Source organism: Phalacrocorax carbo, chromosome 14 (assembly GCF_963921805.1).
Source record: "Phalacrocorax carbo chromosome 14, bPhaCar2.1, whole genome shotgun sequence".
NCBI classification, from domain to species: domain Eukaryota; kingdom Metazoa; phylum Chordata; class Aves; order Suliformes; family Phalacrocoracidae; genus Phalacrocorax; species Phalacrocorax carbo.
Genome location: NC_087526.1, coordinates 11,068,471 through 11,080,723, shown reverse-complemented (window position 1 = coordinate 11,080,723; position 12,253 = coordinate 11,068,471). Strand labels below are relative to the sequence as shown.

General features: G+C 47.5%; 1 protein-coding gene across 2 annotated transcripts; it reads right to left on the bottom strand.

Moving 5' to 3' along the window:
- Positions 1–252: 252 nt before the first annotated feature.
- OCSTAMP (osteoclast stimulatory transmembrane protein) lies at positions 253–7,547 on the bottom strand. 2 transcript variants are annotated; one of them, XM_064465698.1, is made up of 4 exons: positions 6,956–6,987; positions 6,734–6,854; positions 4,764–5,808; positions 253–3,725 (listed from the first exon to the last, which is right to left on the bottom strand). In XM_064465698.1, exons 2-4 carry the CDS (start codon positions 6,775–6,777, stop codon positions 3,390–3,392), a joined length of 1,425 nt encoding a protein of 474 aa, XP_064321768.1. In that variant the 5' UTR covers positions 6,778–6,854; positions 6,956–6,987; the 3' UTR covers positions 253–3,389. The 2 variants fall into 2 exon arrangements, with proteins under 2 accessions (XP_064321768.1, XP_064321767.1); XM_064465697.1 differs by having other exon boundaries at positions 6,734–7,547.
- Between the last annotated feature and the right edge of the window lie 4,706 nt (positions 7,548–12,253).

The window sequence follows — 12,253 nt, the reverse complement described above, 5'->3', positions numbered from 1 at the left end:
ATGACACTTCACAGCACAGTGTTTATTACCCTCCTTTCTAAGTAACAAACCTCAGTATCGGTATGATATAAGCTAGTTTTTCAGCTACTGCCCGACCCTCACCTCCTCGCCGGTGCTTTGAAAGGTGTTCACCTGACTGTCGTGGTTTAGCCCCAGTCAACAACTAAGCACCACACAGCCACTCGCTCACTCCCCCCACCCCTGTGGGATGGGGGAGAGAATTTGAAGCGCAAAAGGAAGAAAACTTGTGGGTTGAGAAAAGCGCAGTTTAATAATTAAAATAAAACAGTAATAATAATAATATAAAGAAAAGGAAAATAACGAGAGAGAGGTGAAACCTCAGGAGGATGGAAAAAAGCCAAACAAGTGCTGTAACTGCTCACCACCCACCAACCAACGCCACCGGTCCCTGAGCCACGAGTGCTGCTTCCCCTGACGAACTCCCCCCAGTTAACATACTGGGCATGACATCATAAGATATGGAATAGCCCTTTGGTCAGTTTGGATCAGCTCTCTTGGCTGTGCCCCCTCCCTTCCCAGCTTCTTGCGCACCCGGCAGAGCATGAGAGGCTGGAAAATGACTAGTACAAGCACTGCCTAGCAACAACTAAAATATCAGTGTGTTACCAATATTATTCTCATACCAAGTCCAAAACGCAGCTCTATACCAGCTACAGTGAAGAAAATTCACTCTATCCCAGCTAAAACCGTGACACTTCCAAACCCAAATTCTTCTGTTACTAATTTCTATATGACTATTAAAGGAAAAAAACATGTCTGAGGGCCCTGAGGCTGAGGAGATGGATGGCATGTTGGGCATGATCCATTGCCTCCTAGGGCAGATGTCCAAATGAGGGCAGGAGAACTCACCCCTAGATGCAGGCAGGCAACAGGGTCTCTGCTGCCTATGGATCCTTGTCACTGAAACCACTGAAACTGGTGTGATACCCATGAAAGAACTTTATAAAAATCTCATCCTTAGTCTGCAAAATGGAAACGGGAGCACATTTCTGCTTCATGAAGAGATTATGGAGGCTGCGGCTCTGGAGGCAGAGCGGCAGTACCTCACACTGATTATTATCCTTTCAAGCAGATGTAATTACACTTATCAAGGCTTGTCTGACCCTGAATTTTACAATCTAGAAGTGCATAGTTCCCAGGATTAGTCTTTAGTGGTCAAAATTTAGTGGGAGCTGAAGGAGACTCTAGAGGAGACAGGAAGAACCAATTTGGGATCAGTTTTTTTGTAGCAAATATTATTTCTGAGGCTGAGAAGGGGTGTTTCAGGAGCTGCTTCATATATGGCCCAGCTGCCCTGGCTGGGAGCTGGAGAGTGCCTGTCCGAAGGGTGGTACTTAGTCCTCTTAGCCTGTCTCTCTGGTCTCATCTGCTCCGAAGCCCCATCTGAACCTGGAGGGCCCATCGCGAAAGTAAAGCCAGTCCCATGCTGATCTCCAGCACTTCACCATTTCAGCCTCCTCTCCCCATGACCCAGTCTTCTCTGAAGACCTCCCTTGTAAGGCAAGGAGAGGAACTGGACATTGCTCAGGGGGGATCCAAATGCCACTGGACGTTAAAAAAAAAGATCTTAAGGATTAATGCACAAAAGATTACTCTTCCCAAGGAAAAACAAGATGTGCTTGTTGGAAGGCAACATACTGCTGGCATGGTTTGCTGGCTGAAGGGGCTCCTCTGTTCTCCTCCCTGTTATTTTAACCCCTGGTTCCAGATAATCTTGGCTACTTAATGGGCACGTGGAAATATTTTGTCTTTCCCTAAAAGAACACAGATCATTTTCTACAGAAACCTCAGGACAAAGCCTCCTAGTTGCTGTAGAGGCAGAAAGGTTCTTGGATTAATCATCAGACAGCAGGGAATTAAGAAACCTGGGGAGATGAATGCACAAGGGTTTTGTAAGAGAGATGCTTAAAAAAATAATCCAGACCCACTTTGTTTCAAGTACCTCAGAAGCTGAGAGAATTTGGTGCATGTGGCTGCAGCTGCCACTTCACTTCTATAATTTAATATCATTGAGGTGCATTATGTCAAATAATTACCTTAATGAAGACTGTAATGGGAAAAGGGAGGAAAATAATAGAGATACTCTGAGGAAACAAAGCTGCAAAGTTGCTTTGTTTTTAACCTGGCACTGATTTAACTCCCCCTCCTTTGGCTGTTGCCCTTAGAGAGGTGTCTGATCTGCCTCTCTTTCAAAAATAATGTTTCAGATGCTCCACCAGTGATGGATTTTTGCATCTTGGATACAATACCATAGTTCCTGAGTTCGAAACAACCCAACACATAAAACCAGCTCTCGGTTCAGGCAAGTCCAGCCCTCCAAGTCCTGCTACTTCCCTGTTCCCCGCAGAGCACTCATTCAAATGTCAAGTTTATGTATTCATCATCGAGTCCAGCTGTTAACCCAACACTGCCAAGTCCATCTCTAAACCATGACCCTAAGTGCCACATCTACGTGTCTCTTAAATACCTCCGGGGATGGTGTCTCAACCATGTCCCTGGGCAGCCTGTTCCAAGCCCCGATAGCCCTTTCAGTGAAGAAATTTTTCCTAACATCCAATCTAAACCTCCCCTGGTGCAACCTGAGGCTTTTTCTTCTCGTCCCATCACTTGTAACTTGGAAACAGAGACTGACACCCAAATTGGCCTTTATTGGCAGGTCTCATCCTCTTTTGAGTTCCTTAAGCTATTTTATTTATACTTTATTTTGAAGACCCATTGCGAATTGATTTCATAAAGTCCTCATGAGGTGATTTCCACCACCACCCATACCCAGGATGTGCATCTTATGGTCATATTGGTCTTGAATTTATTTCACTGAAATGACACTTTCTTACGTGAATAATCTTCTAAAAGCTAATATTTATCCAGTCTACCCAGGTTTCTGTGCATGAAACCTGAAAGAAAAACTCCCTGAAAATTAAATTAATCAACTCAAATGAGTTTTCTTTCTTGCTGCCTGATGGTATAACTTGAGAAAGAAAGGAAGTGTGTACTTCCCGCACGGATGTGATGGGGGAAGTAAAAGAGGTCTTCCCCCACCACAACACCCACATGTTTCCCACTTAATCTTGCCTAATACTGCAGCTATCCTCCAAGTCATATGAGCTATCTCCCACCATTCCCGGAACAGCCGACTCCAGACCTTCTAGAAAAAAAAAGAAAAAGTAAATTTAGCCTGTTTTTCTCAAATTAATGCAAAATGTGACATTTCACCTTGATGGGGTGGGGAGGGTGGTGTTGGCAAATATTTTCCCCCAGACTCCAAACACTTCTCTGAATCTGGAAGGTTAAAGAGGATCCCATTGCAGAAGCCTGTGCCCAGCCACTGCCACAGGTCTCAGGCACCCCCTGCATTTCCAAAAGTACCCTTAGTTTCTCACGCAGTTATTTTCCTCTTTGTGCTTCCTGGACAGCTTCTTGTAGAGGTAATGTGCTCGCTTCTCCTCCCAGGTCTCAAAGAAGGAGCCTGCAATTTTTCTGCACAGGCGGTGTGCATAGGTTTCCAGGAATACGGTGGCGTAGAGGATGCAGAAGAGCAGCCCCACGACAAGCATCACAGAGGGGTTGGGAGGCGTCGGGGGACTGATCCTACAGTGGGCAGAGCTGAAGATCAGAGAATGGTTGTAGCTTTTTTCAAAGTCCAGAAGTGTTAATTCTTTGTAAAGAAGGAGTCTCAAAAGAGAGGGCAGGATCCCTATTTTAGCCTGAAATTAAGAGAGTTAAGAGTTAAATGGGGTATGAACAAAACAAAATGAATTGGCTACTACATAACAATCAGCATGGGGGCTGTAATCACCGTTACCGCGTGTTTGGGTGCGTTAAGAGGACGTTGAAGTGCATGCACACATCAGGCTGAGTGAGAGTAACAGCATGATGTGTAGGCACCAAGTACTTGGCATGGTGAGACCCAGGCTTATCTGTGATCTTTATCTGCTGTTACAGAGATCCTAACAGGTATTCACTGTGTGAGACTTACAATGAAAGACATAATAGACAGCAGTATTAGTGGCTGCATATTTGAATATCAGAGGTTTTTTCTGAGCCCTGGTCATTTTACTGTAAATTCATCATAAGCAGGTATCTGTGCTAAGGAACCCCAGGGCTGAGGAGGGAGGCAGGCTGCATGGTAGAAGAGGAAAGGTAAAAAACTAAACCAGAACTAGTCCAGATAAAAGATATTAAAATCGATAGACACTGGGGAGGCTTGTGAAAAGAATTGCATGGGAGGACAACAAAGCCAGTGAGTGGGGCTTTCTCCTTAAAGAACAGCCCAGGCAATAAGATGAGGAGACATCCTGACAGCCGAGACATGTATTCATCAGCTTCCCCCTTCCTTCTGTGCTTGCACCCACTCTGTGGCAGGGAGACAGTGCCGCAGGGACACTTGTTCCTCCACCCTGCCTAGGGAAGGGACCTGGAGGTACGGGGACGTCCCACTGCCACATGCTAGAAGTGTCTTTGAAGCATGAGGCACTATTTACTCCTCTCCTCACTCCCAAGGGGCTGTACTTTGGAGTGGGCATATGCTGCTATTTGATGCACTGGAAGGAACAACTGAGGCTGTGTCTCTACCTCCTTCCCCTCAAGCCTGTTAGGTTTCTTGTCCAGCTGGCTGTTGGGGAGGGAAGTAAGGATCATGTAAATAAGGCTACAAAGATTTTAAATCCCACCACCACCTCCTGTGATGTGATACCTAGCAGGGTATCCCCACGCAGGGAAGGAGAGGGGACTCCAACACTTACTTTGTATTTGATGCTGAGAGTGACGGGCACCGCAGAGAACTGAGCCGCCTTTCTCACCACGGTGTCTGCCACCCTGAATGCAAAGTGGTCCATTGCCACGACCACCAGCATCAGCATCAGGGCCACAGTGAGAAGCATGGCTTGCACGAGGCACAGCATAACTTCTTCCCGGGACAACTTCAAGCCTGATGGTCGAATAAGGCTTTTGGATGAGCCCACCAGCAGATGAGCTGATCTTTTCTCCACAGCTAAACGCTCCAGCTTCTTCGTGATGTAAAAATTGTCAAAGCGAAGGTTGGTCAGATAATTTTTCAAATACCAGGTGGACTCAAAACAGAGATAGAACATGGAGAAGCCAGCAACCAGCCTGTTGCCTACTCGTACAGAGTCTTTGACCAGTATCTCAACAGCCAAAAAGTCCCTCCCAATTTTCTCACCAGCAAGGTGCATTTGTTGGTAAATCAAGCTGCTGTTGTTAAGCAAAGAAAACTGAAAATGTCCATTCATAGGCCTATAAATATTAATGGAATTAACTGTTTCCTGGATTGCATCCCCAAACTGCCAGGAAGCTGTCTCTAGCAGAGCAGTTGAGTTCAGAAGACTCTCAGAGGAATTCTTGCAGATGCACTTTATAATTTGCAGTATGGTTTTAATGTTGCTTATGATGTTGGGTGTTATGTTAACCACTACTATCATGATGCAGGTTGACAAGAGAAGTTTCCGGCCTTGTTTGGTACCTAACGTAGGCATGATCATACTGAAGACACAACGGGCAGGATGCACCAAGAAAAGGGTCAGGAGAAGGAGCAGACTGAAGGAGACTGCCATTGCAATGCAGAGGTGCTGGGAGTACTCCAGGGAAGCAAACATCCAGTTGTAAAAGAGGCCTCCTATCACCACTGTAGTGCATGAACACTGCAGAAGCAAGGTCCACAGCTCTCTGACGTTTGCTGGGACAGGCTTGGAGTAAACAGACCACTGGTCTGCCATGGTCCTGCGCACCTTTGGGAACAGAAAGTCTTCACAGTAGACACGGGCTCTCATCCTGTACAAAGAGCAAGTAGCGGGTGTTAACAGAGGAAGTACAGAAACATGCTAATTAGGGGGCTTTCTCGAGATGAGCATTCATGGGCCTTCATAATGTCCTTCTCCGAGTGCCTCCACCCTCCTCCACTTCTCTTCTAACCTGAGTAGCTAGGACTGAGATCGCCCCTGGAAGCAGGCAGGACTTCATCAAGGCAGTTCTTGAAAGATCAAATACCAAGTAGAGTGTGACTGCTTCTCCTCTAATGCAAGGGCTGGAAAGCATTGTATTATTCTATAAAAATTGTAATATATTCATTCAGAGGGGTCAAGTCCTTAGCAGCGGCTAGGAGTGGCTTTAGTTGTTATTTAGAGGATGCTGCAGGGAGAAAGAGGAGGCTCCTGGCTGCTGTGGAAATTGTTAGAACAGCTGTATAATTACAGAGGTGTTCAATGAATAAGAGGCAGTTGAGTGGGAGTTTCTGATCTCCCTGCCTGATAGGAGGACACTAAACAAAAATCTGCAGGTTTAAGAGTGACAAATAAAGAACTGATCAGAGAAAAGAGTTTCACACTGAAGTTCCAGTACCAGAGGAAATCTCCAAGGATAAGAATTTGGCGACTGCAGACAAAATGAAATGTCCCATAAAGCTATTTAAAAGTCTAATGAAAACAAACGTTTGGGAAGGAATATAATTTCTCAGGCCTCACATCTGGAGTGACTCTCCAGAGACTAGAAAACCTGGTAGGGAGAAAGCATTTCCCCAGGACTAAACCCAGCCAGGCAATTCCCATCTCCCTCCCCCCCCCCCCCCGCCTGACAGCAGCCTCAGTTACCCTTTGAGGAAGAATTTTGACTAGCAAAGGACATTCTTCAGTGGAAAAAAGACCATTCAACAGCTATCAAGACAGAGGGAAGGAGAGGGATTAAAGCAGACACTACTTACCCAGTGGCGGAGAGGTGCCCCAGTCTTGCTTGAAAACTCTTCATGCTCCAGTGCCTTACTGCTCTCAGAGAGGATCCTGGATGCAGCTGCCTGTGAGACACAGGATAGGAAACCAAGGCAGCTAGCACCGGAGAGCCAGGAATAAAAAAAAACCAATTAAAAAAGACATTTTAGGGCAATTCCAATCAACAACACTGGCAATTCCTGAAGTGAGTGGCAAACCTGGTGTGTGAATCCCGGGGGATAACCCCACTACAGGATGCACAGCACTGCTTGGGCTTTACACTTCTGATCTTACTGTTGTTGCACAGAAGGCTTATTTTCATGACACATCACTGAAAAAAATGAGTCAGTGACATATGGACTGACAAAGATGGAACAAGCATCACATGGGACATGGGGTGTCACCGAACCTTGCGGGGAAATCAGCTGTCTCATCCCAGCTGATTTCTCCCACTGTCCACCAGCGACCAGCAAGGTTAGGACTTCTGTCAGAGAGAACAGGGGCTTTTCCTCTTTCAGACATCGGTCATGGCACGAAGGGCATGGTAGGATCCAACAATCCACGGGCTGATGATTTTTCATCTTTACTGGCAGGCTGCTGCTCCCTGCTGAAACCGTGAGCTCATGTGCAGGGTACACAAACCACCTAAAGGCTTCTCTCACAGTCCTAGCAGAGTAAGATGAAGCTTCAAGTTGAACCTGTCCCAATTCCCTATAGCAAGCAAATCCACTGCAAAGAAAGCCCTGCCGCAGGCAGGATTCCCAAAGTGCTGAGAAGCTCCCCAATGTGCAAGCCAGGATGTGGGGTCCGCATGGGACCAGCTCGCCTGATCCCTGGGATGTGCAGGGCACAGAGCTCCAGCCACCAAACCCACCCACTGGTAGAAGAGGACTAGCCCATGGTGTTTGCTCTTCAGTTATGTTTCCAAAGAAGAAGGTCCCCCCTCCTCTGATCAGCTGGCACACAAGAGAAGTGTACCATCACTGCCTACCCCCTTGCACTAAGCCTGTGGGTTACGAGAGCCTTCCCTGGGTCCCAAAAAAACCTGCCCGTTTGCTAAGACGCTTTCACACTAAGCCACCGCCTGTGGGCAAAGGCAAAACAGCTCACCCAGCTGCCACTGAGCACACCCCTTACGGGGAACCGCTGTCCCGTGCCAAGGCAAGCTGATCCAGGACTTCCCACTGGGTGGGAACAGCTAGGCCCCTGGGATGTTCTCATGCTCCCCTGGGCGGGAGAGGGCAAAGGGTTGGAGGTCAGCCCTGTCCTGGCCTCCCCCAGGGACGGGGCAGATGGGCCTCTGCTCTCCAGCGAGCGGTGGGAGAGCAGCACCTTCCCCAGGGGATATGGCCAGACCCCATGGCTGCAGCAGTTGTTGGAGGATGAGCGATCATGAGCACGAGCGGGCAGAGCAAACCTCTCACTGCTTCCTCAGCCCTTCCTGCAGGTACCAGACCAGGCCCTTTCTGCACTTTCTGCTCCACTCAACAGCTCTGTTTTATTGCTAGAGGTTTTTTTTTTTTCCCACATGACTGGTAGAGCAAAGGTTTCCTCCTGGTGCTCTGGAGCACAGACACTGGATGAGAAACTCTGACTGCCTCCAGCTGGGAAGAGGCACCAGCCAGGCAGATATGAAATAAAGTGCCATTTGTTTGGAGCATCCATAGCAATTGCTTGCACAGGCCATGGATTAGGCCTTGAATTCAATCTGCAGACTATAAAGGACCACCCCAAAAGGGCCACAGCTGTATTCTGCAAAACTCACCAAGTTCTCCTTAGTCTCTATTCTGAGATTAAACTTCTTTCTCACCATATTTCTGAGCAAACTGATTTCATCAGCCCCTAGGACCCCATCCAGGCTAAGCAGATAGCTTTTTGGGTCGCAAAAAATTATTAGCAATAAAGAACTAAAAAACCCTCAAGTCCACAACATAGTGATGAGTGTTTTCTGAGCCTGTTGTATCACATGGCAAAGGGGAGCTGAAGTCGGGGGCAGAGCTGTGCTTGACCGGTAACTCCAGGCAGCACCAAGAAGTAGTTGTATGCAAAGTCAAACCTATATTGTCTTCCTCTGGCGCAATTCAAAATTGATCTCTGCAGGCTGGACTATCCTAAATCTAGGTTATCTTCTGGTTTATATCCTGAGCTGAAGCTGATAACCTCTGAATGAGCTGAAACCATCAGTGCCATCAACGTCACCATCTTTCCCAGAGCACAATGAACAAGCTTGCTTTGCAAAAAAAAAAAAATATTGTTAAAAGTGTGTGAGTTTATACAGGTACGCGAAGAACCGCGGGCGAAGGCTGGGAAGCAGGACATGGGTGGGACCACGGGACCATCTCCGCGAAGCAACTGTGACACCTTGCGGTCAGATTCTGCTAAAGTACCTCAAAGGCTGTTCATTTCGGCTCGGAAACTGAAGTCTGTGGGTGGCAGTTTTAAGGAAGACTGAGGAAGTGAAGCAGAAATGGGATGCTTCAAGGTTCCTCTCCCACCCTGCGTCACTGGGGATCTTGTGGCCCAGCTCCCAGGTGGTATAAGGGGGCTTTGCTTTCCTGACAAGCTGCAGTCTCTATAGACCTCAACCTCTAAAAAATTCTAACATCCCTGATGTAGACTTTTTAGCACTACACTAGGAGACAAAGAAGAGACCCACCTAGCTTGCTGTAACTCTAGGAAGACAACAGAGGGTTTCATTTGTATCATAGCCAGAAAGCATAGCCTGGCTTTGCTCTGATTAGGGATGGTGACCGATCTTGTATCCACCAGGACAGAGATTTTAAATCCCCTTCTGCTTTGCAGACTGCAGTGCTCACAGAGTGGGTCTCAGGGGAGTCGCAACAAGAACCTCTTGCCAAGACACCTGCAAGTTCAACCTGTAGTGACAGGGTAACCCCACAGGGGTGACACAGATGGGAGGGGGTGCAATGTAAAGGAGCAGCTGTATCACAGGTAGAGTGTGGGGTACATGAACTATACAGCTTAAGAAAATGACTGGGTAAAGAAGATGGAGGGATAAAAATAGGATGATTTAAGGCTGAAGATACTTCCCCACGATAATATCATCAGCACCTGTTGATCATGTTATTCTGCCATTCAAGAAATCGGGGGTGTGGAAAGATTAGGCCATTAGTGTGATTCTTTGCTTGTTAAAATCACATGCAAATGAACAACTTACAGTGATACAGAGCCAGGTCGTGTCGTCTTAGGTTTCTACTATAGAAATATAGAAAAATCCCAGCAATATCCTTTCAGTGACTGATGAGCAATAAACATGACAAGGGAACCAAGGCTATGTAACCTGCAATAGCTGAATTTCCCCTATCATGCCAGGCTTTCATTTGTTTCTGGAAGCTTTCCTTTTCTCTACTGAACATCCAGCATCACTGGTGGAAATCAGCTGAGCATAGCCCCAGAACCACTCACTGCTGTAAAGACCCATAAAGCAGCTCTTCTGTGTGAACAGTGTGTAAAGAAACTTGAATGCTTCTGGGATAAGATACTACAAAATGCTTTCCTACTGTAAATAAACCAGAGTGATTCTGCTCCAAGTGTCTCAGGAGAACATGTGGATGTTGGGCCAGGATTGGATGGAGAACATCAAAGGAGTAAAGCAGAGATATTCTGGATGTTGAATTTCAATGCGTGAATGGCATTTCCTGTTAATTAAAATTCACAAGCAGACTGCTAATGTGAATGGCTTTTGTGATGGTTGTTGGATTTTTACATTCCTAGAGAAATGGTGCATAGGTGGGCAAAGTTCCTTTAAAAAGGTTAGTACAGCATTTAAAATGCCCTTTCCTGGAAATTTTCATATCTTTCCTCACATCACAGACCCTTAAAGAATAATGGAGTTGAGATACCCTTAAAAGCTGCTTTTGGCAAATTTTAGTACTGGAAGCAGCAAATGGAATCAGAAATCATTCACCCTTGAACCCCAGATACACTAAATCTTAATATCTCTGTTTAAAAAAATAATAATTAAATCAAGCATGCCAGACAGCTGCTGCTCTCACAGGTGCCTGGATATGAAAAAGCAGAATTAGGTAATGCTGTCATCCACATGCCTTAAACCAGATCCTCTGGGGAGCCCTGGAAAATGCAGAGGCTGCTGATAGAGCTGGCAGAAGCCAGGTCTTCGACTAAAGTAGAGGTTTAGGATCCAGGTGGTCGTCACACCTTTCCCACATCTGCCAAGACCCCATTGTGTGACCTTGGGCAAGTCACTGGTGCCCTCTCTGCCTCAGCTTCCCATGTCGGCACAGAGATAATAAACCTTCCCTGGCTGCATTTGTGAAATACCTCTGATCTCTGAACAGATAGTGCCACAGACATGCCTGGGTGCTGGGAGTGGCTTCTGGAGACTTCCACACAAACTTTGTGGCCTCAGTTCTGCTTTCATGCCCAAGAAAAACCATCCTCCTGGATTGAACTAGGATGCACCAAGCCAGAGCTGAGACCATAAGTAAATCTGTGACCCCTACATCTGCAATGGAGCTGGACTGGATGTTACCCTTTGAGCCTCAAAATTGGATGATCCAAAGGCCCTTGCTGCCTGTCCTCCAGGCTGCAGGGACAGAGGCAGCTCTGTGCCAGTGACCGACTCTGCCTCACTGCAGCAGCAGCTCTAGCCGCAGCAGGTCAGTGGCACAGGAGGGCTCCTTCCTGCAGCACCAGGCATGCGGGGCACAGCCCGTTCTCTGGTCCCAGGATGGCTGTGCTGCACAGTTCCTGGACAGCCAGCTGCGAAAGGAAGCTGCAGGGAGCAATCTTCCCTTCACCATTCAGCCCATGGCCGCTAAGCCATGACGAGGAACATCCGTGCAGAACGACGGTGCCCAAAGCCAGCGCACCACCAGCACGGAGCTGCCGCGAGGAAGCGGGACAGTGATACAGGGTACCCCCAGCAACGGCAGCTGCCCTGAGATGCTGCACTAGGAGCCTTCCCAGTCTTGCTCCTCTGCTTAACAGGGTTCCATTTTGGCTGAGACCGGGAGGGAGACCTCACTGCTCTCCTGCTCCTCCTGAGGAACCACTGGCCAAATCAGGGGGTGAAGCTAGGGGAGGGGAAGGCTGGGGCTTTGCTTGTGTCCTCTCAATTTACAGAGCAAACAGGACGATGTGACGTGCTAACAAATGTGCTTTATTGTACATTTTCCACAGTCATTAAGGATTTTGTTCAACTTAAGGATTTTGTTGAACCTTAAGGATTTTTTTGAACTTGACTGATCAAAGTTCCATACTTAATTGGTTTTGGCGGTTTCGGTTCAACCCCCTCAAGTCCCCACCTACCATGTGACCCCAGGGTAATTCCCCGCAGCAGCAGCTGGGGCTGGTGAGCATCGCCCTACTCTCCCACCTCGCCCTGGGGTTGATCAGCAGCACAGGAGCAGGGGGGGTGCACTGGATTCCCTACCCCGGGCCAGTCCACCTTGCCAGCTCCACCAGTTTACATTGTCAGAGAGATCTGTCCCAGCACAGGGATCCAGTCACCCACCTTCCCTAAACCAAGAATC